This window comes from Genypterus blacodes, unplaced genomic scaffold, assembly GCF_046128005.1.
Source record: "Genypterus blacodes isolate CSIRO-AG114 ecotype Tasmania unplaced genomic scaffold, CSIRO-AGI_Gbla_v1 ptg000067l_1, whole genome shotgun sequence".
NCBI classification, from domain to species: domain Eukaryota; kingdom Metazoa; phylum Chordata; class Actinopteri; order Ophidiiformes; family Ophidiidae; genus Genypterus; species Genypterus blacodes.
Genome location: NW_027466879.1, coordinates 16,947,501 through 16,971,603, shown reverse-complemented (window position 1 = coordinate 16,971,603; position 24,103 = coordinate 16,947,501). Strand labels below are relative to the sequence as shown.

Here is a 24,103-nt window from a genome sequence, read left to right as displayed (position 1 = left end):
GGGGTAAGACACACCTGGTGAAACACTTTAGACAACTTTAAACGGTCCATCACTCACCACAGCCTCCAGCTCCATCTCCAGACTCCTTTTCTTAGCTTTCAACCTGATGATATCATCTTGTTCCTGCACTTTCTTTATCTGCAGCTCCCCTCGCCTCCTCCTCTCCCACTCCTCCTTCCTCTGACGCTCAAGCTCCCGCTGTGCTGCCTTGATTGAACACACAAGCATAAAAGTAAATATCATCAAGACAGTGCAGTGCAAACACACACATATCTAGGGTGACAGTTAAGAAAGAAACAATCATGCATTCAGGGATGTGTAACATGCTCTCTCACCTCTTTCCTCTCTATCTCTCTCTGTCGCTCTTCCTCCTTCCGTTTTTCCAGCTCTCTCTGTCGCTCCAGCCTCCTCTCTTCCTCTTTCCTCCTATTCTCCTCAGCCTCCCAGGCTTCCCTCTCTCTCTTCTCTCGCTCCTCTCTCTCCTTCTGAGCACGCCGCTCCATCTCCCTCCTCTCTGCCTCCAGCAGCGTCTGACGTCTTTTCTCCAGTTCAGCGTTCCCTCGCTCCAGGTTGGCTTTGAATTTGTCCTCAAAGGTCACTGAATATAGGAAGTTTTTATTTAGTGAGTGAGTTTGATTATGAGTATGATATAAAATAACACATGATATTCAATTTGCAAGGATCATCAAAACTATTTTGAGGGGACATGCTCAGAAATGACATTGATTTAGAAAATGTTGCACAAATCATAATTGTTTTTTTCCGCAATTAATAAAGAGTACTTATTTTAGCTTGCATGCTTTACACATGAATGAATGGAACTTAAAAAGGATAAGAAACTAAACATTATACTGAAAATGATGCATGCACTCCAAACAAAACACCAGCTGCACTAGCTCATAGTGCGGTGACAAACACATGTGAATCACTTCCTGCGTTTGTTTTGCCTTTAAACATGTGGCTACTGTGTATGTGACAACAGCCATATGTGGATGTTTATGATCTTAATGTTATCACTCTGTCCTCTAAGACATGCAGAGAGACAGTCCATTACAGGGTTCAGTGTAAGGGCATGTCAGCAACATGAGCATGACTCATAGCCATTATTTTCACACGGTGATCTCATGGATACTAAGCATGGACTGAGGGTGTTTTGGATGACTGGGTGCTTGCATTATGTTAGTTATTGAGATTCAACACTGGAACACTGAGACTCTCTCTGTTTGTAATACGAGTACTGACGGTTGCTCCTGGTCTTCTGTGGAGGCTCTATATCCAGATCATCAACCACGGTTGGAAAGAGGGAGGAGCTTAACCCGTTTACTGCACCCCTGCAACACAGAGTTCAAATAATGTAATTCAATACACAGTCCCCATTTACAAAGAAGACAAACATTTTACTTTTGTCCCGATTCGATATATTTGTACTTGTTTCAAATGATTTTATGTTGTTGTCATCATATGTGTACATACTTTTGTGAGGGTGGTACCAGCTCATTTGGCAGCGTTAGCGGCAGCGGTTGTCCAATTCTTGCCATGTCAACAAGATGCATTGCCAGGATAAACTCCTCAGCTTTTAGTTTGCCGTCCTTATCCACATCAGCTAGAGTCCTGAAGGAAGAGGAAATGAGACATGCAGGGTTTTTAATAGGACACTGACAATGTTATATTTATTTATGGGTGGGATTTATTTGACTAGAATGAAATAATTATGACTATGGCTTCTTGAATACCACAATACAGATTATGTACATGCGCACACACGCTCACCAGATGGAGGCCAGCTGTGTCTGAGTCAGCATCGTAGTTGCCATGGCGCCTCTCACCTGCTGGCCTGGCAACAACATTGACCAAGTGTCATAAGCATGAGCACAGATGCATGACACAGATGAAAAGTGAGAGATGACTCTAAGGGTTGGTCAGTGTCCATAGACTCATGAACCATAATGAAACCATGCTAGGTGAGTATGGCAGTCCGTCTCCTACATCGGCAGAGATTCCAAGATGAAAAATTCCCTTTTCGGTTCTTAGTGTAGTGAGATAGAAAATATCTGATGTTGAATTATAAAACAAAAACTAAATAATGCCAGGGTTTAAGGTGTTTAAAGGACTGTGCCAATATGAACAGAGGTGCAAAGTCATGCTGATGAGGATGATATTTGTGTGGTTGAAGTGGAGTGTGTGCGTATGAGTGTAATTGTGGCAGAGTTGCGTAGTCTGATTCATGTTTGTTTCAAGAGAACAGGTCCAGCAGGGCTGCTAATGCCAGAATGAAAAGGCAAACGCATACTTGGCAGAGAAAGAGTGTGTTGGGAAACAAGGGCCGAGTCTGAACACACCCACAGCCGGTGCAGAACGTTAGCTGAGATTCAACTCACTTTGAAAAAAGAGGGAGGTAACCATTAACAAATCAATGACGATTTGTTCCTTGCCTTGATTCCTAGCATTGTTTGGCTTTGCTGTAACATATTTACATACACTGTGCTTTACACACAGACTCTTCTTACCAGTGAGGTATCCTATCATGTGCTTATCCAAGCTGTTGAACTGCTGTCTGTATTTGAGTCTGGAAGCATGTGGCACAGCCCAGTCACTGGGGCCAGCAAGATTAGGGGACATCATGGAGGGGGATGATGAATTGGAGCTAAGAGACACAGAAATACAAGGCATAAGTGCACCATATGTTAGAAAGACTTGCATGTGAGGGTGCAATGAAATATCTGAATCTGAATCTTTACTGGATAACGCAATCATCTAGGGATCCACATGAATAGAAAAGGTTTAGAGCAAAGCTAGGCATAAAAGGAATTCCTTTGAACTCTCATATTTGTTGGTTTTTGTGTGCGTTACCTATTAGATCCAAGGTCCAGCAACATCGGGGACTTGTTTATACCAAGGGTACCAGCGGGAGAAGAGGAGAGCCCCAGTGGAGAGGAATAGGGTGTAGAGAGAGGAAGGCCTGCAAAGGCATATGAACACAAGAAAGAACAGACACACTTTCTGTTATTGTGAGGACATTTTTATCGAACACCCCCAGAGAATGCCATCTAAAAGCTTTCTTCCCCCCTCTTGCAAGATATCAATACAGAGGGCGGATGGGTCTGTGGTAGCTCAGTAATATACTATAAACCAGTCACCTTGTAAAGGAGAGAGTGGCTATCTGTATGACACATACACCGGACTTGGCAAGACTGGGCCAGGCTTCACAGGACCCTCTAATGTCTACATATTGATATTATATTACCCGCACTCATCTGCAAAAATATACTAACTGCCGAAAACAAAGCACAGAACAGGGACAGGAAATGGGAAGGACAGGGTGAATGTCTTTAACAGGGAGCCTCTGAAGGACCAGAGATTCCTCTTTTTACTATGATCAATGACTGATGTGCATTAATACAGCAAAGGGAAACAGGAAGGAAAGAAAAAAAAAGGTTTTAAGGATCATCTGTACCGGTGGCCAAAGCTCCAGATGGGATCGGCTGGAGAAATCCCATGGTGCCATTTGGCAGTGTGGCATTTCCCAGAGTGGGCATCCGGGGCATGGTGGGGGTGGAGCCTATTAGAGGGCTCAGCCCTGTAGCTGTAGGAACCAATGGGGTGAGGGTTGTCATAGGGCCAAGAGGTAAGAGCCCAGGGGTTGCCATGGACATGGGGTTCAACATAGAAAGGTTTGTGCCTGGCATCATGGACAGGTTAGGCATAGAACCCATACCTAGGTGAGACACACAGAATGGATCAATCAGCTGACACAACAATATGCCTGCAATCAAAATGCATCACAGAATTTAACTCGTAATAATACTGTACCATATGGTGTGTTGGCCATGGATAACGTAGTGGGATTGAGGCTGGGAGCACGGACTGGAGGCTGCTTCATGATGATCGGGAGAGCAGAGGGCAAAGATGTGCCGTGGAGTTTCAGCTTTATGAGCTTCATGGCAATGGAAAACTCCAACCTGTCCATTTTCCCATCTTTATTCAAATCAGCCAGTGTCCTGTGAGAAAGGGAAAATGAGATGATTTTGTGTGATGGCTGTGGATCAGAACCCAATAACCCATCACTGCGTGCCTGTGTGTGTGTTTTCCTTACCAGATCTCAGCCAAAACTGAGGCTGGCAACCCTGATTGGAGGAAAAACTTCCTCGCTTGCTCCCCTGAAGAGAGAGACACAGAAAGGATAGAAGGAAAAAAACAACCAAGAAAAGTTTAGTCACAAAAGGTCTTCCCAAGCTTAACATTACTATGTCAACATCATGTGTACTGCACAAGTGTGCATGTTTACTCTGCATGTGTATGCATGTGGTAATGGGAGAGCTCAGGGGTCACACAGTTACTGAAAAAAGGATGTGTGGTGGTGAAATGGAATTTTGAAATGTGCTGGCTGTGGAAAAACTGTGATGCAATACCCGGCTGGTAGAATCATTCTCTGTTCTCATTTGAGGCTTAGACATTTTTTCTTTTTTATCACTATTATTGCTACTTCTATCTTTATTGTTGTCTTTATTATTAGAATATATATGTATATATAACATATGAAGCATGTGTATATACCTGACACATAGCCCATTGATGGGGAGAGGGTGTCAAACTTTTGGTCATGTTTGACCCTCTCCTCTGGGGAGATAGCCCAAACACTGGCACCACCTGGAGACAGACAGACAGTGACAGAAAGGTGAAAGACATGGATAAAGTTAAAATAGAGGCTGACACACAGGCCCCAAATAAATACAACCTGCACAAACAAATCCTGTAGCTCACAACAATGAAACCTGAGCAATGCAAACAACGATGCAATTTGCATGAATGATTAGTAGAGAAAAGGCTTGTGGCTTGCAAATAAACAGACCGGAAGGCAAGGTGCACGTGCACACGCATGCACTCTAGAGAATGAGTTGGTATTGACAGAATGATAATGGAGCTCAGAGTTGCCAGTGATGCTGTGTCACTTTGGTTAGACATCCACCAAAGCTGATGATGCATCAGTGTTCACAACAAATCGTTCACAGTTCACATCGTACTACACTTTGTGAATACTCACACAATATACAATATACAATATCTACTGGAGAAATGGTGGAAAAATTTTAATAACAACAAATGATTGATTATTTTTGTCCGTTATAAAGTAAATATGCCAAATATTTGCTGATAAATGAAGTCCCTTTCAGTTTTTAATCTTGTGCAGACAAGACATCTTAAATATGTTACCATGAACAACTTACAAAGGAATTCTAAAATATTTTGACTATTATTATTACTATGAACTTTAATTGAAATATTTACTTTACACTACATGGAACCAATCAAAGTGACCGACCACAACAACTGTAAGATGTTTAACAATTCATCTTTAAAGTAAGTCAAAAAGGTGGTCGAAATATTGAACTAAAACAGTGGAGATTCTTAGATATACCGTCACACACACACAAAGAGCAAAAGGCAAGTTAATATACAGAGTCACACAGTAAAGGAGAAAGACACACAGAGGCATGCATGCACAGAGGCATCAACTCTTCCTCCAGCTAGTACTGTGTTGGCCTCAGCAGATGTGCTGAGCTCACAAACGCACAGCGCTCTGCACACGTGCTCGCTTGGGCTTATACACTCACACACACTGCAGTGGTCTTACCATTCATATTTGAAGGTGCCGGTGACGGAGGGAGGGGGGGATTCCTGGTGGCGTCCTCAGCTAGTGCTCGCAGCCATCTGCAAAACAGCCAGTCACAGCCTGATCATCAATACTGCAGCTAAGACAGGACAGCGCTGTCCCTGACTAGAGGGGGAGGGAGAGGGGGGCGGGGGGGGGGGGGGAGGGAGAGACAGAGAGAGAGAGGGAAGAGGAGAGCAAGAGGGAGAGATTATGGTCAGTTAGTAGTGATAAAAGGGCTTCTACTGTTCTCTTTGGCCAGAAACACTGGCCACATTCCAAATCTTATGAACATGCTACTCGGTCACTGGGACACACTTTGTAGTGTCCACATTGCAATACACAGTGACAAACACTGTGCTGTGAGAAATACTTCAGTAACAGAAGTAAGACCATAATGGAAAAATACACTCTACATTTATGATCTATTTGCTGAATCATTAACTACTTTATATATGTTTATATCTTTGTTTTCATTATACAGTATATAATGAAATATATATATATATATATATATATATATTTTTTTTTTAAATAACCTAACCTGCCGCTCCTGTTGTCCATCTTGCCTGTCAAGGAGACTTTGAATGGCTTCTCATGATGTATTCTTCCTTCTTTTTTATAGCTTTTTAGAGAGTCAATGTTGATGAGCTACTATCACTTTTCTATAGATGCGGTGTTGCACTTCATCCCTTGTTAGCCATTTTGATCAGTTAGCTCATTGCAATTCATTTGGCTGTTTACCATGGACAGGGGAGACACCATGCACGGGTCACGTGCCACCACAACCCACACCCACACACATAGACAGTAATGCACTTTGTGCTACTGAAAAGTGGTGATTGAAGTGCACCCTGTGTTCAATGATTGTTATAGTGACTCTGCCCACATAGCAAACACTGCAAGTGTCTTTCATCCTAATCTATTCATTGTACACCTTTGATACTCGGTGTGAAAATGGAGGTGCTCTCTTTTATTACACAGTGGCTTATAGATTAATTAAACTAGACTAAACTCTGTAACCATTAACAATCAAATCTCCCAGGATTCAATTTGACAAGTGTGTCAGATCATTCTACAGATCAGCTACATCACCAGAGTCTCTTCTGGGCCTCATCTGTGACTGTAGCACTGTATTACATCTGCCATGGATTTCAATTCTTATACATCAGTATACATGATTTCTATAAATGCTAAGTAACATAAGATGCTGATTTAATCTGCCACGCACGCACGCGCGCACGCACGCGTGCTCACACACACACACACACACACACACACACACACACACACACACACACACACACACACACACACACACACACACACACACACACACACACACACACACTTTCTGCAGCATATTCACTGGACACCTGCTTCCTCACTGTTTATCTCCCCACCATCGGCGGGTCAGGCTCACATGATGAAATTCGGAGGAGGAAAAGGAGGAGAACAATTCCAATCTTTTTGCTCAGTGCTTCCTGACTTGTAACCCACTGCTGCAAGCATTTCCTGGTCCCATAGGTCAGGTGACAGGAAGTGATGATGGATATGGCAGAGGGACAGAGCTTTGGGGTCCCAGAGAAAATTACTTGGAATTTGAGACCATCGCCATGGTTTGAGATGTAAAAGAGACAATGAATAGAATGTGAGACAGTGGAGTATTTTTTGTGAACATCTGTCTAATGTAGTGTCATGATCAATGCTCTCCCAAAAGCAGAGGACAGGGACAGAGGGCTAATCTACTCATTCTACCACCTGCCATCTGTCGCTCTCCCCCCTTCAGTCCTCGTGGGTCAATCCCTTTCTTTATTCTCCTTCATTACCCTTCCCCTCCTCAGGTTCTGCCGTACACTCATTCTGACATCAAAAATGTATGTAAGAGTTCTAAACCTCAAAACAAGATTCTTCACCGACAACACCAACACTAGCTCAGGTCAGATCAGGTGGTAAAGGTAAGTGGTGCCCATACACACGTACACGACTGAAATGCATTTTTCAGCAGAAAGCACTGAACTACAATGTCAGTATTTTCATGGTGAAAAACTCACCAAGGAAATAACACCAGTCAGCACTTCAACAGTGATGCAGCGCCCAAGTCAAACCCAGTGAAGAGATGGTTGGAAAACACACACCAGTGTAAAGAAACTAGGACACACTACGCACTGTGTTACTGTTTCCTTGCTTTTCATGATAAACATGATGATGAATAATTTTGTTCTCAACGGAAGAAAGTTCTGATTGATCATGCCGAGTACAGAAAAGGGATGATGTCTACGACAGATGTATGAGTCATTCACCAACCATTAACTCTTTCTTGCAGTTGTCCTTTACTTGCACAGTTGCTTAACTGGGATGGACATTTTTATGACTTCAACACAAATCAAAACACAGCACAGGACAGGCTGGACAGCAGGGTGGTTCAATGATCACAGACTATCAAATAGGAGGAATATGTAGCAGGAACCTAGTGACATCGACTCCCTCTCAGGTCCAATTACACTGTTGAGAACTGACCTGACGAGGACACACAATATCACAAAGCTTAGCACAATACATAGCTACAAAGCTGGACTGATCCATCTTTCAACACATCAATGACACACAGACACTGCAGTGATTCCTGCGTAAGGGCGCTTGGCTAAGCTACAACTACTAACCTCACTTTCGGCCCTGTGCTGAGAACGTGTGGGCTCGTCGTCACGCCCAAACACAGGATGCCATGCCTGTCGTCATGCAACACTGCAGACGTACGACTCATTTTCAGTTTCAATGTGTAGTTTATGAAACTAATCTTTCATAATGGACCTGAGTTGAATCTCCACGTACAGTACGTGTTGAAGGTATTTACTTACCAACAGCTGTTAGCATTCACACAGGACAGTGCTGACAAGGTGCCAAAATAAAATCATAAATAGTAAGCCCGGGTGTAAAATAACAAATGATACTTTGACATTTTGAATATTTACTGCTCACCTCATTCGGCTGATTACAGGACATTTACCTGAAACCAATAAGAGTACTCGTGCTTCTTCAGCTTGCATACTATATGTATTCATTTATAGTACAGTTTATTGTATATTTTTCAAGGTGAGTGTGAAGCACTTAATGCTGCATTATGACCGAACGGTTGCATGCTTGGTTGCTCACACTGACCTATCGCTTCAGTTCTTCATTCCCTGGCGAGGGACCTGTGCCACCTCTGTGTCTCACTATAAACAAAACTCTAAACTGTTGGATAAATAGTCTGGATGGCCCTTATTTACTCCAGCAGTAGCTTCTCTCTCTCTCGAAATGTTAATACTTCAACTTGTACCCTTCACACATGCAGATTCTCGGTAACATTTACATAAGGCACGGGCACAGAAAACGAAAGGGCAGAGAGGTGGATGAGACTGAGGGAAACCCTGATGCCTTCACAACAAACATTTCCTGATGATAAAGCTCCTCCACTTCTTCCTAATCTTGACGAGCTAGTCTTTGGAACTAGTGGTCTTCATCACTCTCCATGTCATATTCTCTCTCTCTAATAACTAGACAGCATCCTCCCAGTTATGAGACCTTAACATATTCTCCACCCTATTGGCTTCAGAAATGAGCGCTGTCTGACTGGCATAGTTGTAAGAAACAAATGATTCTCAGCTGCCTCCCTCTGACTTCACACAAACTACATCAACGAGTCTCTTTCTTTCTGTCCGCCTATATGTAATGACCAACCTCCACTCTCTCTCTGCTGCATCACTCCTTCCTTTGCTTTTCCATCCGCGTTTCATTTCCTATCTTTCTGGTTGAGTGTGCGCGTGTCCCTCTGTAACCTCCCGTCTGTAGAGCTAATGTTACAGCGGTCCTTCTTAAAGTGATATAGCAGAACAGCACATTCACCCACTTAAACAGCCCGTCCACCAGTGGCAATCACCCACTCTGAGAGAGCAGTGTGGGCCTTTCAAAATGTGCGACAAATTGTAATTTGATAAATGCTGTTTGCACTGGCTTTGTTTTCTTTAGAGGCAAGGCATACCTTTCACCTCCTGTGCTCTGTTTGGCCTTCCCCAGATTTGTCCATACAATGAGGGGATGACAGAACTGAGACGCTACCTAATGTGTTTTTCACTGTATAAACTATCATTAATATTTGTTCATTTGTAAACATGTGTGTGAGCGCATGTGACACTTGCTTGCCCTCTTGGTAAAACAGGGCAGCAAAAAAGAGAAATAGAGGAAAATGCAGTGAGCAGGAATTTCCTTTGGAATGTTGAAGACAAGATTTCAACATGTTGATATCAGAAATGTATTCGGCAACTCATCTTCCTCTAACAGAAGGAGAAGCTGATAGTGGCCAGAGTAGAGATTTGGTGGCTGCAGTAATGTCACAAATACTAGCAAACAGCATACAGAGGCCAGTGTATTGACGAAGAGGACCAGAGGGAGCAGAGATGATGTTCATCACAGTGATGGTGATGATTTTGGTGATTTAAACAATAACAATCCTCTACTGCTAGATCAAAGTTCAAGCACAGTGGCACAACAGCACCATAAGCAAGCTTCGCCACAGAGGCAGCACACTTTAAAACCAGGTGGACTGGTTGAAGAGTTTCATTGCTCTGTAGTGCCTGCTAGCCTACTTCACTAAGTGCTTGTGACTGTCCCCCTGTATGTCTCAGTATAAAGATGCACAAGCACATTTCTTTGATAGCCACACGTGCTTGTCCACATCACATACGCACAGACACCACAAATCTACTCTCCATCGTGAGTGGGAGCAAGAATGCCTTACACTAAATTATCCTCCTGTGCTGTAAGACAATGCAGGGGCAACGTTTGAACATGCTAAAAACTAACTTGAGCATAATGTAATGTTGATGTGAGCCGAAGCATTGGTTATTTCCCACCTTTTTAAAAGACTGATGTCAACATCAACAACAAGCACACAAAGTGGACTTACACAAAACAAACTAAAATAAGAAACAAAAATCAGCTGCTTGCCTTCCCCACTGGAAAAGCTGGAAGCAGGTAATATTTGATCGGATAGTTATTTTTAGTTATTTGATTACCTATTACTTTTATTAAACAAATTACTTCCACCCACAGCTTAAACGGGAGGGGAGCTAAGTTAAACCTCCCTCCATCTGTAGATGAAGTGATAGAGTAACATTCCCTGATCACTTGTCACCAGCAGGTCTGAGTCGAAGCCTGCAACCTGCTCAACGAGTTTGGACCGAGAGGAATTCAGGAGACTTCCCTTCAAATCTGCCTCTAACCCTCTCACACAGACTCACCTTAGAGAAGCAGTCATACATATAAGCTGTATACGTTATGGTTAAAATCTAATCAGACTCACTTCTAAAGTCCCAAAGGTTGTTGTGAGGACATCGGCGTGTTAGAGCAGCAGCATCCAATACAAAGGCACATTTTAGTTTTACATTTCTGAACCGATACAGACTAATTCAACACACCACTGACGAAATGAAACAGCTATGAACAAGAATTAATCTGTGGTAACATTCATAAAACTATCAAACTTACACTCGTGCTCAGATAAGCAGTTTCTTGTGCGTACCTCTCTCACCGCCGCGACCAAAAAAGGTGAAGTTTGTGGGTTTGGTGAGGGCCTCGGGTTTTCCTCAACAACTCCTACAAGTTTGCAGCCTCCGTGTTGAAGTTTACTGGTCGCGTTAAAGCAGAAATCCTCACGGAAACGTTGTTTTTAAGCGGCGTTTCTACTCTGAGACCTGTTGCTGACAGCTCAGTGTGTCACGCCAACAACATGGCTGACCGTTCAGTGAGTGAGTGAGTGGGAGGAGAGAGGGAAGAGCGAGAGAGGAGAGGAAAGATGAACAGACAGGACGGACAGACGGTGGAGGAGGAAGAGGAGGAGAAGGTGTTGATGGAGAAAGAGTGACAATGAAACTACGAAATTTACTACGAAAGTTTCATTTGGAGTGCTGCTTCTCAGTGGTTCGAACCTGCATTACCTATACGTTACTTTATAAGTGTCATAACGAACAACATAACTTGGTACAAAAGTAACAATATAGACAAATGATCGATACAGAATACAATAACAATAATAATAATAATTATTATTGTTATAATATTTGGTCATCCACAAATACGGTGGTAAAGTGGTAAATAACAAAATAAAAAGTACTAAAATGATTTCGGAATATTATTGTTCATATGCAAATGTATTTAATATGTATACCCATGTATTTCACAAGTTTTTTTGTTATAATATTCGTACAAAATTTACAATTTATAATGTAAAGATAATGGGTATATAGTCACTACACGACCCAGAGTGCTTTGCGGTGGATTCGCGTACATTTTACGACTCCTATAACCAATTTGCGACGTGCCGTGTTACGCTACACTCTTACTATATTTTCACTGTTGTAAGTGATGCTGTGAAATGTTTAATAAAAAGCCCAGAAGGAACTTTCGTCAAAGAAAAGAAGCCTCCAGTGACGAGGAGGAAGAGCAGAAGAAGACAAGCGGAGGCGGAGACGCGAACGAAGAGGCGCCGGCTGTGATAAACAAGCCGCTCAAAGTGTCCCATGGCCGCGGCATCTCCTGCAGCTCTAAACAGGAAACGGAGCCTTCCAAGGCGGACAGTAGTGACGGAGAAGACGGCGTCGACAGGACTAAGCTGACGGCAGAAGGAGCGGAGCGGAGGAGAGACCAAGATGGAGAGACACAGAAGAGCAACGCCGTTCTCAGTTTTACTGACGACAAAGAAGGTAAGGTGGCTTAAATGTGGGCGATGTGTCATGGTAGGATTCATTTGTGAAGCTAAGTAAACGTGGAAATATGACTTCTAATTTGGTTGTACAGCTAAAAAGAAGAGGTTAAAACGCGGCTATTGTAAGTCAGTAAGTGCTTGGGTACTAATATTTGTACTGTATGCTTTCATGTGGCTAATAGTTGAGTACGAAAGTTGAAATCTGGTCACAGTGTTCACTTTGCTTTGGTTAACCGCAATTTAAGTTTCACGTCACATTTATGTGCTGGGAGCTGTTACGGGATAATACATTATGGTACACTTTAAAACTTGTGGTTATCTCCACAGGTAAATTAGCTTCTACCTACGGTTGTTGTTGCACAGGGGGCAGTCGTGAGCGTCACATGAGAAAATCAGAACTGAACCTCTGAAGAAGAATGGTATACTGGCTTCTTCTGTTTCTGCATCCCAGAAAGAAGCTGTGTTACACCACAGAGTTACACCTGATAGTGAGTGAAGTAAACTTCATGAAATGAATTTCAAAAGGGATTAGGATTGAAAAGAGGGAGGCAGTGGAGAAAGCGTGGCGGACTCAAGGACTTGTGAGAATGGTTTTCATCAATACTGTGTTATAATCAACAGTAATAAATAAAACTGATTGCTTCCCGTTGCACCTATTGATTATCTGTCTGTGCTCTGTTTACTTGTTTTTACCAAACAGTTGAAGGACCTGAGTTTAAACTGAAGAAGTCATCTGACAAGCCTGTGCTGTTCCAAGTTAGGAAAAAAGAGTGTCAACCTGCCAAGACCACCTACAGCACTGGTAAGTACACTTTTCATACTGGGCAGCAACAACCACACACCAGCAGCTTACTATGATAGACGTCCCATTGCACACAGAAATATTTAACTCATTAGAATTAGAAGCATTAGAACAGCACATAGAATAACTGTACAGACGTGCAGTAGTATATTGTAGTATGAGGAACATCCCGAAGCTGTGTGTTTCAGTGACTTACCACCAGATACTATTGTACAGAAAAGTAATACTGCACAAAATAATCAGTGAAATGTTATCGCTGCCATCTCTCCCAGCCCGCCCTAGTGCAGCTGCCCCACTGTCTCGCTCCCCCAAGCAAGAGTCTGGCAGTGAAGCTTCACCACATTCACTCCATCAGTATGACAGTCATGATGATGAGGAGGATGAGGAGGAGGATGAGGAGGGTAAGGATGATGATGATGATGATGGTGATGTTGGCAGTGGTGCCAGCTCTCCCCCATCTAGCTTATCTTCCAACTCCTCTACTGCACAACCAGGTAAATGAGCATTTCTGTGTTACAACACCCAAAGAAAAGAATGTTTATCTGTTTTTGCATGTTCTGTGTGTATGTTTAAGTTTTCAGAATGAATGAAGGCAAATATTTCCTGTCCTGTTTTATTTGAGCTCAACGATAAGGACAAGATGGCAGTTTGCGATCAAACGTGATGGATGTTGTGATAAATGTAATGAAACACAGACTTAAATGTGATTTCCATATTTGCATGTACATCATAGAATAAATACAAATTTCAAATATATATTCAGCAATGCCTTCTAGGCAACAAAAACGGCATCCTGTTAGTAATTTGCGTGACCAAACATCTACAGTACAGAGTGTCAGCATTAAGAAGCCAATTCTCTGTCACTTCCACAGCTAGGAATGAACAGAAATGTACTGACATATTTATATTGTCCTCTTGTGCCTGCATTGATGTGTCTGCTTTTGTCCCTGTGTATAGTATTTATTCCAAAGGCCAAAGAAATTGCTGCAGCACGGCGGCGGCGTCGTGCTGCTCGAGGCCAGAAAGAGTTCATCTCCCTGAGAGCAGATGGCAGGAGCTCGGCTGGTAGCACCCCAGACCGCCGCAGCAGGGATGACGAAGATAGCCCAGTTGACGAGGACGATGAACCGGACGATCATGAAAGAAGGATCGAGTTTGCCCCGAGATTGAAAAGCATCAGGGAGAGGATTGCCGAGAAGCTCGGTATGAGGGTGGAAGGGAGGGAGAGAGTTTAATAGAAGGGAAGAACTGATGTGTATTCTAAGCATATGGGCAGTGTGAAAATATTTATTTGCCACGATCAGTTAGTGTTGGGCCAGTATTTTATTAATGCTGTGAATATGACCAATAATGTCATTTAGAACAACTTTCAATAAACATTTTCATTTTCATATTGGCCTTTTGGTGACATAGTAAATGTTTTTTTAACCTGCATTTGTACAACAAGTGCACATTAGTTTCATCTTCAAAAGACGCCATATAGATGCATGTGGGGTGATTTTGTGTCATGTGTATTTATGTGGATCGCTTTGTGTGTGTGTGTAACCTAGGGAGTGATGGCAGTATGTCTGACTCATCTGAGAGAGAGGAGCAAGACCTTTGGGAGGAAACACAAATAGGAAAGGGAGTGAAGAGACGGCCTGGAGAACAGGTAGGAAAGTCCATTGTTCATCCTTTTGTCCTGTTATTATTTTCATTTAGTGCCTCACACACACTTTGAAGCAATTCTGATTTCCTGTCTTTCCTTGTGCCGCTCTTGTCTTTACTCCAGAGTCCATCTGGCAGTGAATCCAGTGTCGGCAGCAGCAGGAGAGACAGACTAAGACAGAAAAAGAGATCAGCCATGCCGGAGACTCTGCCTGCTGTCACTGTCTCAATGGTCAAGAGGAGGATCGCTGGAAAGTGAGTTTCACAGTTGACACTAGTGAGACTGAATATTTCTATTGAACACACTTGGATTACAGATATGGCTCAATACTTCCTCATACTCATGTTACTTTTTCCAGTCTTGAACACTCCTACCTGTTTGCCTTTCTCTCTGCAGACTGGACTCCCTGAAGGAGGTGCACAGAGCGCGGCAGGCGGAGCTGAGGAGGATGGAGGGGGATGTCGACGGTGCTCAAACCGCCCTGGAAAACCTGGAGGCAGCGTCCTCAGCGAAGCAGCTGAAGTTCTACAGGGCCATGAACCTTTACGTCCACAACCTGGTGGAGTGTATGCGGGAGAAGGTGAGAAATGATGAGAGCTTCACAGCCTTTCTCAATTTTTGATTATTACGTTAAAGCAAAGGACTATACACTATCAGGAAAACTGGTTTCTATAATCCCGCCTCACTATTTGTGTTGGAGTAAATCAAGACAGGAACCTCGCCTTGTTCACTGTGGACCAAACCTACTGCCCAGTACTGAAAGTCTAGAGAGAAAATACCGCTTATTATGTGAATGTACACCTCCAGCCTGTATGGACCACCTCTGACTCTACTGCCAAAAATATAACGCTGAGAGTTACAGAAATTCATCCATTGTGGAAGAAAGCTGACGATGATTTGCTGACTGAACATCATTTCTTTACTGCAGGTTGTTGAGATCAACGCTTTGGAATTGGATTTGCATTCTCTGCTCTCTGACCAGATGGAGGCGCTGCTGGAACAGAGACGTCAGACTGTGAAGGAGCGCGCTGCCGCCATGCAGCAACTGAGCTGTGAGCCACACCTATTTTCTCACTGCGTTTCAGCTGTGTTGGTTTTACAACTTGGAAATGGCCAAGTTCTAAAACAGCAGACAAAGTTATATTTTGGTGCAAACAGTGGTTGTGGTTACATTTACAGGAATATCGTCCAAATTGGCTCTCTGTCGGATTTCTCTCCTATTTGTAGGTTGAGACCAAAACATACTCTTGACTGAGAGATGAGGACATGTAAGAATCTGTGTGTGTGTGTGTGCTATATTTGCATTCCTCCCCTACCATGAAGCACCTGTACATGCCTGGATGCACATTAGCAGTAAAGGCCGCCGATGTGATCGAGCACTCAGATGATGAGTGGAGGGAGTGTGTGTGTGTGTGTGTGTGTGTGTGTGTGTGTGTGTGTGTGTGTGTGTGTGTGTGTGTGTGTGTGTGTGTGTGTGTGTGTGTGTGTGTGTGTGTGTGTGTGTGTGTGTGTGTGTGTGTGTGTGTGTGTGTGTGTGTGTGTGTGTGTGTGTGTGTGTGTGTGTGTGTGTGTGTGAGAAATTTCTAGAAGCTCCAGGCTGTTGAAGGTGAAATAAGTGGAATGTTCTCTTATCTTTGTAGATAGCACAGATGAGCAGACCGGTTGCTCTGTAAATGGAACAGAGGTCCACGGGTATGTCAAACATTGAGTTCTCTTAAGATAAGGGTCCTTTCTTTGGTTCATTCCTGTGAAAATAAAGCAGTTTCTATCAGTCTAAGCTAGAAGTCAGGCCCCTTAGGTTTGTATTGTTTACTGTAGCTTGCAATACAATTATCCTGTTCTGTACCATCAAAACTTGTCATGAATCCTTAAGTTAGCCCACAATGCCTCAGTGAGTTTAGGTCAAACTAACTGCCTTTCTTAGTCTCCTTTCTTGTGGAAAGCAACCATTTGTCTTGTGTATTTTATATTTGTGTAACATGTTACAGCCAGGGAGACGCTGAGGTTAGAAGTGAGGAAGATGTTGGTGACATACCTGTAGACACACAACCTTCAGCAGAGGAAGAGGAGCAGCTGCAGAAAAAGACAGGTGAGGAAGAGTTAGTACATACAGCTGTTGAACCATTCTGTGTAAAGTCTTAACACATTTACCAGTACAATTTTTTTCATCTATATCTTGTAACACTGGATGCTGTCCTGTCTGTCCTTGCGTTTCCCTCTCCAGCTGATATCGTGTTGAGGTCCCAGGCGGTGTTTTCTGACGTCCAGGACGAGTTCCGTGAAGTGAAGAATATTCTGTCTCACTTTGAAGAATGGAGAGGATGCCACTCTGACTCTTACCACAATGCGTACATCTCTTTGTGTCTGCCCAAGCTGCTCAACCCCATCATAAGGCTTCAGCTGCTGGCCTGGAACCCTTTAAAGGTATGTAATTATGTGGACACACACACACACACACACAGGCCTGCTCATACATTCACACGGCATATGGTGATAATCTAGATATGATTGAATGCCTCTGTCTGGCATCATTTGTGTTATTTTGTTCTCAGGATGCCAGTGAGGACTTTGAAACCTTCCCATGGTTCACAGCGTTGGAGACCTTCTGCCACGGGCATGGCTACGAGGAGCTGGAGCACACAGACAGACAGACCCTGTCTAATGTCATAGAAAAGACGGTCCTACCCAAAATGACTGGTACGGCCTTTCCCCTACTTTTCTTGTGGCACCTGCATAGATGTATCCATTAATCAAGCATACAACGGGTCTCATTTGCACTTGAATATGTTTAAAGCAGAAATGAGTCCTTTAACATGTTGGAAGTGCCTCAAAACTTCTTCTTTCTCTGCTCAGCCTACGTGGACCTGATTTGGGATCCCATGTCTCTGCACCAGTCGGCCGGTCTGTCAGATCTTTGCCACAGACTCAGGGACGACTATTCCATCTTTCAAGGAGAGCAGAGTAAACCAGTCAAGGTACAGACAAATTCCTTGCGTGTGAAGCTCATACTGCATACTGTAGCTTCACTGAGGCTCCTCCTGCTCCTGCTCTGTATTACAAATGCAAAACATTTCTTAAAGATACACATAATTGTGTGTATCACATAATAAGAGGTTTTGTATACGGCTGTGTTTCTTTAACTGTGTGTATTTGTGTCCCATGCAGGCATTCGTGGAGGCGGTGGTCAGCCGATTGAGGAGCTGTGTAGATGAAGATGTCTTCATCCCCCTCTACCCCAAAAGGTCAATCTCTTTTTTTCTTTCGCCTGTTATATTTTGAAGGATAGAAATATTTTGAGTAATATATTTGAGTAAATCAGTTTGACTTCACCACTAGCCCAGCATCTTATCTGAAATTTCTACACTTGTCCTTGTCAGTATATACTTACAGAAACCATAAAAAAGTAAGTTTTGGGAGCAAAGGTTAAAAAGAAATGTGGATATCAAAAAGCTCATTTAATGTCTTAAGATCAGAGAAGTGAAATTTGTTTTTTTAATCACCTGAATTGAGTCACTTTATTGCTTCTTTTTAGTCCATTAACTGTGTGTGTGTGTTTTTTATCGCAGGTTCCTAGAGGACAAGTCGTCTCCTCAATTTCGCTTCAGGGACCAACAGTTCTGGACGGCTATAAAAGTAAAACTCTTAGTTATTCAGTTTTATTAACTGTTGTCTACGTTGTATCCTTCCATCTGGACACAACTGAATCTTGCCGAGCGGATTGTTAATTGAGTGGTTTTGTGTTTATGTAGCTCCTCGGTAACATGGGGAAATGGGATTTGCTGCTTCCTGAGTCTGTGTTGAAAGAACTGATGTTGGACAAACTACTGAACCGATATCTGATGATCACTCTGCTCAATCAGACACTGACCAACAATTCTGTGCATACATGCAAAAAGGTAACTGCATTTCTTTTGCAATTCTAATGTATTATGTTTTTGTGACATTTATACATTTCAGTATTTGTTGCAGCTTTGCGTGTACGTTGGCTTTTCACTCTAGACATTATTTGTCTCTACAGATTGCAGATAGTCTGCCAGACTCTTGGTTCAGAGAACAGAATGTCTGTTTGCCTCAGCTGCAGTCTTTCAGTAAGCATCTTGTTCAGACAGTTCAGTCCATCTGTGAACAACAGTCTCCTGAAGACCCCAACACCAGGTAACATACACTCACACGCCAGTAATTCTCAACAAACCTATGGAATATATGAATAGAGCCATATGTCACAGTTATAAAATCAGCATGGCTGTAATTCCTTAATATGTGCTTGTTTCCTTGTGTAGGTCTGAAGTGGTCAAAGTGCTGCAGGTTCTGAGTCGTATCCGGTGCTTTGATTCCATCATGGCTTTAGCAGAGAAATACCACTATCAAGACCTCATCTACTCTCACCAGCTATTGAACCAAGAGGCAGAATGAACTACCAGCATGGTGGAGGAGGTGGACCCCTGTCCAGACAGCAATACTGAGGAACCATGTCAGAAAGTCTACATGCTGTCCTAAATCAAAGTTTCAAGAACTTTGAGAACAAAGGTGCAATGCAAGGGACAGATCTGTTGTTTAACTGAACACTTGACATTAGTACTATAAGTTCTATCATTAATTGATAACAAAACAAATTCATGCATAAATTTCTGTATGTGTGTTAATGTGTTGGAAGTTGTTGAGGCATGTGGCAGGGATGTTAAAGGTGCAAAGTACATGTTATACTGCCAAAACCAGTTACAAATCAGTTTGTCATGATGAACAGGCACATTTTTGTACACAGGAACTATTTTTATGAATAAATATTCAAATTTTGTTAATGAATTGCCAGAGGTGTATTTTTTTATATTCCCTGTTCTACTCCTGAATTTGGTCTGACCAACAATACATTTGTAGCTGCTCGCATTTATATGTAGATTTACAGGAAAGTGGCACCAAGTGTACTGCTAAAAACTAATGGTTTAAGGCATCCAGACCAGTGGGAGCTGTGCTAAAGAGAGACAAGAAAGGCTGAGATGTTTGCTAACAGCTGTCTTAGCTTTATTTGAGGACATCACAAAGATAAGCATTCAAAGACACACCCCAAAACATCACTGTTTCATGCACATAATGCTCACACATCAGAAATGCTAAAACAATTCCAGGCCTTACCAGTGACAAAACATGAACACCATAAAGAAACATAGTTCACACTGTATATGAACAGCAGAGAGAATCAGTTCAATTTCACTGAACTCATGCTATTTAGTGCACAGATAACTGGATAGCTTTCTATCAAAGCTCCAGATCAGAGTTGGTTAGGTGGTAAATACTGCAATAAAAACAAACTACTTCAAACAGCAAAATAATTTACACACCTAATGGAATAATACCCAACAAAACTAAACAGTTGTGATTATGACAAGCAGGCCAAGCCAGGAAAGATGAGCACATGTGCACACACACACACGGTTGTTTCTATTCCACTTTGCAACTACCTTGTTAATGCTACTTAGTAATGTGCTTATGCATTCAAAGGTAAAGCAGTAAAGAAAGGATTGTAGCAGTTTCATTTTCTCTAGTTATCAAAACGGCAAACAGCTCAATTTTGTCCCATTTTACTAATTCCAAATCCTGCTCTGGGAACATCGACTCATCTCATTGCATTTTATGCTATGAAGCTCTCAGCATACTTTATTTATTCACTGACAAGAGTGAGCTAAACACAAGAAAATGTGTTTTCATTTCTGATCAATTCAGACTTAAGATGAAGAAATGCAAACCAAGCTGAGGAAATTTCCAGAAGACACAGATAATGTATCATTACAGTGAAGTTTTGAATATAAGGTGTGGGAAAACACATTTGATTTCTGTGTACAGAGACAGCAGCTTGTCCTAATGGTCAACACTGGTAGAAAGAAGATTGGTATTAAAACGTTTTCAAGCAACCAAAGTGAAAAAAGTTTTTAAGGGAAAGATGTCACATCCTTTTTTCAGTAGCAACAATCATTGTTAATGGAGGACAATGCTGAATACAAATACAGTATGTCTTCCCAGGACACACTGTTGCCGTGCTGTCTCGAGAGCAAAGGGTTAATAGAGTTAAGCCAAATGGAGACTGGCAAGTTTCAAACCAAATGAAGAGGATAAATCATTAAATCTGAATCTTTAGTGAATGCTGATATGGAATGGTTCTCTTCTACAGTTGGAAAGTTCCCGGTTGCTGTTATAGATCTTAGTAAGTGCTGGAGTACGGCATCGCAGATGGAACAAACTTTAGACCACTGAGAACTGGATCCCGTGTTTTTGGAGGCGTTCGATCAACGTGGTTTTAGCAAACGCAGCTCCTGGACTATACACTCCTCCCCTGGAAAAAGAAGGATAACATTAGAAAGGACGACAGGGTGAGTGGAGGAAAACAAGTTAAAAACAGGTGAACACGCGTAGAGAGAAACTGATTTGGGGAGGGAAAGCAAAATGATGTCGAGACAAGGTCGTAAACAAAGTGCACATAATTGCAACAGTATTCAGAGCGTGGACTTATCTGAGGACTTCAGTGCTGCTGTATAGAGGCCTGACTCCACTTTTCTGTTATTCAAATTTGGAACTGAAGTGCTTTTCTCTTGCATGATATCAATTCCAGCCAGCAGCCTTGGGAGCAACTGTGCTGACTGACGATGGCTCTGCCTGAAATTGGTGTCAGCAGGCAATGTTATATATAGTACAAATAGAAAATTAGATTTTCCTGTTTTGAATTAATTTGCCTATGCACAAATTCCTCTACCACATTACTATACTGAAGTCGTGCATAAAAAGATAAGAATTCAGGACTCGTGACCTTTCTCCTGTTTTAGTCCCTGAGCTGCTGCCCTTTGGCCATATTCTGACTAAATGTCAAGGCCAGCAGTCACTGATTCTTCAGGTGCAACATTTAAAGGCCACTGAAGCCAAACTCCATACTTCACATTTGCACACGTTTGACTAGAAACTTTGAGACTTTGGGAGTCTCACACATATGCTGTGATCAGATGGGCACATAATAAGGAGGTATAAACATGAGACCCCTGACAGATGTGTTATTGCATAAGGGCATCGTACATTCAGAGAGCTTGAATATGAGACGCAAGGCCATTCTTGATCTATACCAGAATAAATACATGTAAGAAAAGGAAAATCTTACAACTTATAGCTAATTTTACGTTGAATCATGTTTACTTATGCAGGAGGAAATCAGTGCATCAGGAAGTTAATTGATCATTCATAGAGCTCCAGGATAATTGACAATTATAACAATCGTCAGAAGCACAACAGACTGTGAGTGTGTGTGTACCAAGTCATTAATAGGTTCCACACACACACACTCACAGTCTAGACTTGGGCTGTGATCACTCACTTGCTGGGCATGACTGTGGATTCGTTGAGGATGGTTAGAGCAGCTTGTACCATGGCAATGGGTGTAGCCACATATCCACATTCTGGATTAAAACAAAACATACAAACATAAGATGACATTAGATGAATCCTGAAGGTGTTATTCAAGTCAGACAGGTGGAGACAATGGACAACATGGTTCATCACACTATACCAAACACACAACTATGCTTTCAGATTTTTTTCTACAAAAAAAATGTACCATCTTTTGATTAAATCTGTTCTCCTCCTAAAGCCCTCACGCTAACACCTTTGATGGTAAATACAAATCTAGTTTCTAGGGAATCTAGGGAATTTCCAGTTACCGGGTCCCTGGACCAGTGTGCGGATCTTGGCATTTGGTTTTCCGTGGGAGGCGTCCTGATCTTCTGTGTAACCCTCTCCATAGAGAGCAAACTGGAAGGATGACGCTTCCATCTAACACCATGACACAAACACGTCAAATAAACAGACATTACTACTGAACTAAATGAGTGTGCATGTGCATGAACACAATGCTTTGCTTTCATTGAGTGGGTATGGCCTTCTGTGAACTCTTACCTGCTTTCTAGTTGGTCCAACCTTGGTGAAAACTCCAAAGGAAAAGAGCTCTGGGAACTGAGAATGTGGGTATAATTAAAACATACAAGCACAAAAGCATTTCCCAGCACATAGCATGTGTACCCAAAACTCTAGTATGTTTCCATAACTGGGAGAATATCCTGACCGTCCATGAACCCAAGGTACATGTACTAATTCAAAAGTATTAATTTTATACACTTGATCTTCTGTTACCTTGACGAGCAGGCTGCGTCCGAAACTGAATTTGACCAAGAACCAGAACATCATGCCAGCAAACATCAGCTTGAGAATGCTACTGACACCTCCGACTCCAGCATATGCCCCATACTGCACCTGAGACGTTATTGAAGAGATTGTTTCAAGTTTGGGAATAATGACAAAAGGTGAAACACAGGACATAAAGTCATAAAGGCAGAATAAAGGGACTGACTGGTGTGTCCTGGTGTTCCTCCACAAGGAAGCGTTGTGTTCTCTTCACCACAGAGGGATCAGAGCCCATGAAGGGCACTGTATACTGCTGGATCTCATCGCTGTAGAACAGTGAACCCCTACAAACATACACAGTACATGCTGAGAAAACACGAGACCACGCAGGATGGGTGAAGTTTATTCCCCAGACAAAACTACAAATAAAAACAACAACGGTTTCGGATCTATTTCCCCCCACATTTGAATCAGTCGGTACATTTCAGTGCACATGAAAATTTCTATTAATGCAATGCAACATTTTTTTCAGGCATGTAATCAAGAGCGTTACATGAACATAAACATAGTGAGGGTTCCAAGAAGATCCTGCACTGGTTCATCACCTTCTTTGTTACGCTATAAGCATTGACCAAATACGTTGCCAAAACCGTTGTGTATCCAGTATCAAAGTAAGTGAAATGATTTGTTTAAGTTGCTTTTATTCTGCTGAAAGGCATCGCTGCACTGCTGACTTACCTGCGTTTCAGTTTGGAGCCGATGGTGGGGAGCGGCTTGTGGTTGAACTTCCTCCTGAGGCTCTGGAGCTTCTGGCTGTCGGCGAAACCGTAGATGGCAGACTGCCAAGTGCCATCATGGATAGACCCGCCCTGACAGAGAGAGGCCAACACGCAGAGAAATGATGAGTGACGAGTGACAGGTATAGATTGAAGAGCAGAACACAAATGGGGTGAAAGTGCGGTGAAGAAAAACTGGGTAGTGTGAGGAAATGTAGTTACATACATCAGGCCCTGTGCCGATTGTCAGGAAGCTTTCCACTGCAGTAAGTGTACCTGCGGACAAACACACACACACACCAGGTTTTGGTTGAAGGTCTTTGCTCTACTA

The 24,103-nt window shown here is 42.5% G+C and overlaps 3 protein-coding genes across 6 annotated transcripts in view; 1 reads left to right on the top strand and 2 right to left on the bottom strand.

Moving 5' to 3' along the window:
• The window catches only part of itsn2b (intersectin 2b), a 29,162-nt gene extending 17,664 nt beyond the window's left edge, over window positions 1-11,498 (bottom strand). Inside the window, exons 1-13 of one of the 4 annotated variants that reach the window (XM_076155248.1) lie at window positions 11,177-11,498; window positions 5,633-5,776; window positions 4,555-4,647; window positions 4,094-4,157; window positions 3,811-3,998; window positions 3,455-3,715; window positions 2,851-2,959; window positions 2,508-2,644; window positions 1,771-1,834; window positions 1,474-1,611; window positions 1,243-1,331; window positions 336-598; window positions 58-207 (exon numbers count right to left, since the gene is read on the bottom strand). In XM_076155248.1, coding sequence (XP_076011363.1) covers window positions 58-207; window positions 336-598; window positions 1,243-1,331; window positions 1,474-1,611; window positions 1,771-1,834; window positions 2,508-2,644; window positions 2,851-2,959; window positions 3,455-3,715; window positions 3,811-3,998; window positions 4,094-4,157; window positions 4,555-4,647; window positions 5,633-5,639 — 1,563 coding nt within the window. In that variant the 5' untranslated portion in view covers window positions 5,640-5,776; window positions 11,177-11,498. The remainder of the gene's footprint in view (window positions 1-57; window positions 208-335; window positions 599-1,242; window positions 1,332-1,473; window positions 1,612-1,770; window positions 1,835-2,507; window positions 2,645-2,850; window positions 2,960-3,454; window positions 3,716-3,810; window positions 3,999-4,093; window positions 4,158-4,554; window positions 4,648-5,632; window positions 5,777-11,176) is intronic. The other 3 variants (XM_076155251.1, XM_076155247.1, XM_076155249.1) reach the window with 3 other exon arrangements.
• A 499-nt stretch (window positions 11,499-11,997) lies between these two features.
• Window positions 11,998-19,651, top strand: gcfc2 (GC-rich sequence DNA-binding factor 2). The gene is made up of 18 exons (XM_076156209.1): window positions 11,998-12,390; window positions 13,093-13,194; window positions 13,467-13,688; window positions 14,152-14,397; window positions 14,745-14,845; window positions 14,966-15,096; window positions 15,239-15,422; window positions 15,771-15,894; window positions 16,483-16,534; window positions 16,831-16,931; window positions 17,067-17,266; window positions 17,395-17,539; window positions 17,696-17,817; window positions 18,008-18,084; window positions 18,409-18,475; window positions 18,592-18,738; window positions 18,861-18,997; window positions 19,123-19,651. The coding sequence occupies exons 1-18, from the start codon at window positions 12,063-12,065 to the stop codon at window positions 19,253-19,255; spliced, it is 2,619 nt and encodes an 872-aa protein (XP_076012324.1). The 5' UTR covers window positions 11,998-12,062; the 3' UTR covers window positions 19,256-19,651.
• Window positions 19,652-19,837: 186 nt separating this feature from the next.
• The window catches only part of LOC143004566 (saccharopine dehydrogenase-like oxidoreductase), an 8,046-nt gene continuing 3,780 nt past the window's right edge, over window positions 19,838-24,103 (bottom strand). The window contains exons 5-12 of the mRNA XM_076155562.1: window positions 23,999-24,048; window positions 23,735-23,865; window positions 23,223-23,340; window positions 23,006-23,125; window positions 22,772-22,828; window positions 22,537-22,648; window positions 22,194-22,275; window positions 19,838-21,167 (exon numbers count right to left, since the gene is read on the bottom strand). Of these exons, the coding sequence (XP_076011677.1) occupies window positions 21,077-21,167; window positions 22,194-22,275; window positions 22,537-22,648; window positions 22,772-22,828; window positions 23,006-23,125; window positions 23,223-23,340; window positions 23,735-23,865; window positions 23,999-24,048 (761 nt within the window). The 3' untranslated portion in view covers window positions 19,838-21,076. The remainder of the gene's footprint in view (window positions 21,168-22,193; window positions 22,276-22,536; window positions 22,649-22,771; window positions 22,829-23,005; window positions 23,126-23,222; window positions 23,341-23,734; window positions 23,866-23,998; window positions 24,049-24,103) is intronic.

Bases quoted from the DNA above. Each gene is read 5' to 3' on its own strand.
- gcfc2 (XM_076156209.1), top strand. From the start codon at position 12,063: ATGTTTAATAAAAAGCCCAGAAGGAACTTTCGTCAAAGAAAAGAAGCC. The intron at 17,267-17,394 runs GTATGTAATTAT...TTTTGTTCTCAG, and splicing joins TGGCCTGGAACCCTTTAAAG to GATGCCAGTGAGGACTTTGA. The intron at 17,540-17,695 runs GTACGGCCTTTC...TTCTCTGCTCAG, and splicing joins GGTCCTACCCAAAATGACTG to CCTACGTGGACCTGATTTGG.